This window comes from Otolemur garnettii, unplaced genomic scaffold (assembly GCF_000181295.1).
Source record: "Otolemur garnettii isolate 467f Iridium unplaced genomic scaffold, OtoGar3 scaffold00080, whole genome shotgun sequence".
Classification (NCBI taxonomy): domain Eukaryota; kingdom Metazoa; phylum Chordata; class Mammalia; order Primates; family Galagidae; genus Otolemur; species Otolemur garnettii.
This window is the reverse complement of record NW_003852475.1, coordinates 8,948,113-8,951,760: the sequence shown is the minus strand read 5'-3', so window position 1 is coordinate 8,951,760 and position 3,648 is coordinate 8,948,113. Positions and strand designations below refer to the sequence as shown.

At 39.2% G+C, this 3,648-nt stretch overlaps 1 protein-coding gene across 1 annotated transcript in view; it reads left to right on the top strand.

The window, feature by feature from the left end:
• Window positions 1–667: 667 nt before the first annotated feature.
• The window catches only part of LRP1B (LDL receptor related protein 1B), a 320,398-nt gene continuing 317,417 nt past the window's right edge, over window positions 668–3,648 (top strand). Inside the window, exon 1 of the mRNA XM_003794393.2 lies at window positions 668–1,069. Coding sequence (XP_003794441.1) covers window positions 668–1,069 — 402 coding nt within the window. The remainder of the gene's footprint in view (window positions 1,070–3,648) is intronic.

Here is a 3,648-nt window from a genome sequence, read left to right as displayed (position 1 = left end):
CAAAGTGTCTCTGGCAACTAGATAGCAGGAGTCTGCTGGCAGCTCAAGTTAATTGGCTCTGCTTCTCCATGAGTTCAGAAGGACCCACCCAGCAAATGAATTAGTCTGGGAAGGTTGATGCCTCCTTCCCCACCTTGCACCTCTGTCACACCCAGTCATGTAACCCTGCATGGCTGTGACCCAGTTCCCTCCATTGAGCAGATGCTCCAGGGGTTTGGGCCTGCCTGATTCACAGGGAGATCTATGTCTCCTCAGCCAGGCTGCCACTCTCTGCCACTATCTGGCAGGGAGAACTGAGGCCTGACAACTCCAGGTGCTTAATGGAAGCTGGAGCGGTTCACTCAGTTCCATCCCTGCCCTGGTTGATGTTACTGATACTTATATTTTCACAGAATTTATGATTCTGTCCTGGCTATATTCCCCTGTGGACCAGATGCCGTTTGAGTTCACAGAAACTGTGACTCAGCCTGGGTCTGTGCTGCTGCCCAGATCTGGCATGTCTGTTTCCATTATTCTCTGTATTGGGGTGGATGCCATTAGAGGTCACACTCAGCTGTCAGTTTCTGCCTCTCTCCACCTGCTTTTTTTCTCAGTTATGATCCCCTGAGGGACTGGTGTTGCTTAGGCTCACTAAAGCAGTCCTTTTGGCACAGCCCCACCCTGGAGTATGTCGTCTCTGTGCAAGCATATTCTGGTCTCCAGCCTCACCACACCCAGCCCAGTCAGGTACCACCTCAGGCATACCCTTTTACTCACGGGGCCTGCATTTCTGTCCAAGATCTGTTCCACCAAGTGGCTGCCACCAGAGAAGATGCCTGGCTTCCTCTATCCAGAGAGGCAAGGATCATCTTTCCAAAATATCCCCATAGGTGTGAGCCCTGTTGTTCCTGCTGCTGCTGCTGCTGTTCTGTGCTGCGGGGCACTGCCTCTCCCTCTCCCATATGGTTCCCTCAGTTCACTGTCCTCTCCTTACTCCCGTGCTGCAGAATCAGCACAGACCAGTAACAGCCCTCTGAAGAACATGCACAAGAATCTGGACTTCATGTGGCTCAGGCTTTCAGACCTCAGGGTGAGAGTGGAGGGGTGTGCTGGGAATTCAGAATTGCAGATAGAGAATATATACAGTTTTATACAGTTTTATGCCTGGTAGGAGAGTGCCATGACACACTGGTGGGTCCTCTGTTGGGAAGGAGTTCCAGTTTTTAGAGGGTCTATGTTATGGGATAAAATAGGAGGGGATCTGAACTCTCCTCGCTTGTTTATATGTAGAAAGTATGCTGTGAGCCATTCTCTTGGGGAAGGGGGCTCCTGTCTGCTTGGGGATGGATTTTATACCTATTATTTGTTTCTTTGGAGTTGCAGCTCACCTCAGCATGGTTGATATGCATTCTTCAACCTTCTCACTTGGCTCACCTCCAGACTGTCAGCTTACTTGCTACACTTCTGTCCTTTAACTCTCCTTCTGGATGGGAGCATCTGTGGAAAGCTGGCTCTAGTAGGCCATCTTCTAAATCTATGACTTTTAAAATATCTTCAAGCTTCTGTTTTCCTCAGTAAAATATGGATTAAAATAGTATCTGCAACATGGTTTGTGTGAACATTAAGTTGTAAATTATCTATATAATACATATACATCCTATATATTATAAGCATTTATGAAATGGTAGCTCTTATTGGTGATTAAAAAGTGGTGAAAGGATAAGTGAATAAATAAAAACCCTCGTGAATAATGGTGAAAAGTGAATTAAGGAGTACCTTTTTTTCTTTTTTCTTTTTTTGCTTTTAAAAAATATTGGTACATTTAGGGTCACAAGTGTTTCTTGTTATATGGATGAATTATATAATGCTAAACTCAGGACTTCCCGTGTACTTGTTACTAGAATAGTGCCATTATACCTGATAGGTATATTTTTATCCGTTAACCCTCCCCCTTATTTTTTAATGTTCATTATATGAATTTTTTTATAATTTAGTTCCCATTTGTAAATGAGAACATGTGATGTTTGTTTATCCATTCATGAGATACTTCACTTAGGATAATGATCTCCAATTCCATCCAAGTTGCTACAGAAGACGTTATTTTACTCTTTTTTAATGACTCCATTATACTCAGTAGATTCTGAAATGGAGGTGGTTGCAGACATTCTGAATTGGATATTAACTGTAGTTCTGAATTTAGTATTGAGTCCCAGGGTACGGAGTGGGAACTGTGAGGCAAAAGGCCCATTTCCTCATTCTAAGGATGCCACAATATCTCCATTCATGTAATTTGTCTACAGTAGGAAGATACATATTTCTTATAAATAAAATGAAACATAATCAAACAACAAGCTACATCACTGCCTATAAAACTGTGCCTGGGAAATTTCTGATGCCATGGAGGGAAATTCTTGTAGACTCCTTTAGTTTATTTAAGGAATGTGATCCTCTTGTTTCTCCTTTCCTCTTTCTTCTCCTTTATTTCCTGATGTTTTACCTTTTCAGGAGTAAACTTGTACCAGGTTCTCTTTTCTAGACATCTGAGCTCTTTATTCAACTACCTTTTCTAAAAAGTTGAGAGGAACTATTTGACTAAGCCACTGAGGGTTAGGTTTAGAAACAAACTAAAATGAAAAGAAAATGAATAAAGTTATTCAACAATAAAAAACATCAATTTTCTGGTATATTCTCTTTTTCCAAACCCAGTTATAATCTCATATACTTAGGATTCCTACTGAAAGTATTTTAGAAAAATTTTGGACCTTTATTTTTAAAAAATAATTTTTAGGTATAATTGACATATACTAAATGGTATATATTGATATTTTATGTTTTTACACACACATTATCACAGTGAAGAATGAAGAACATATCCTTGACCCCTACCATTTTCTTCATTTCCCTTTTTTTTTTAAGCATTTCCCTTTTTAATCTCTTTCCAGCTTGTAACATCCCTACTTTATCCCCAGGAAGCACTATCTTCTTTGTTTTTCACTATAGGTTTACACTTTCTAGAATTCTAAATAAATGGTACCATATAGTCTCTATTCCTTTTAGTCTAGCTTCTTTCACTTAGGATGATTATTTTGAAATCCATTCATGTTGTTATATACACTAATAACATGTCCCATTTTTATTGTTGTTTTTTAGTTGTATTCCATTGTATATGTTAAAGAGAAAATAAATTATTCACATTTGTGAAAATAGCAAGTCTGAAATTATTGAGGACTATTTCAAGAGGTATCGGAATTACTACAATGAATTTTCACAGTAGGGGAAAGATATTGAGTTCAACTCCAAATACAACAAGGAAAATAGAGAATTTGCAACCAAGGGACAGTAGATTGAATCAGTGGATGGAAAATTATTAACAGAAAATTTCATGGATAAGGGAGGATTCTGGCTAAACTGACCCTACAGGATTCTTGGTGAAGGTAAGCCAGGATGATCAAATTTCACCTGGGGATAGTGAGGGATGAAGAATTTTGTCAGATATGAAGAATGGCCAGATACCAAGAATTCTGACTAATTTGCCATAGTAAACATTTTATTCCTTTTTTTTTTATTAACTCATAGCTGTGTGCATTAATGCAATTATGGGGTACAATATGCTGGTTTTATATACAATCTTAAATACTTTCATCAAACTAGTTAACATAGCCTTCACCT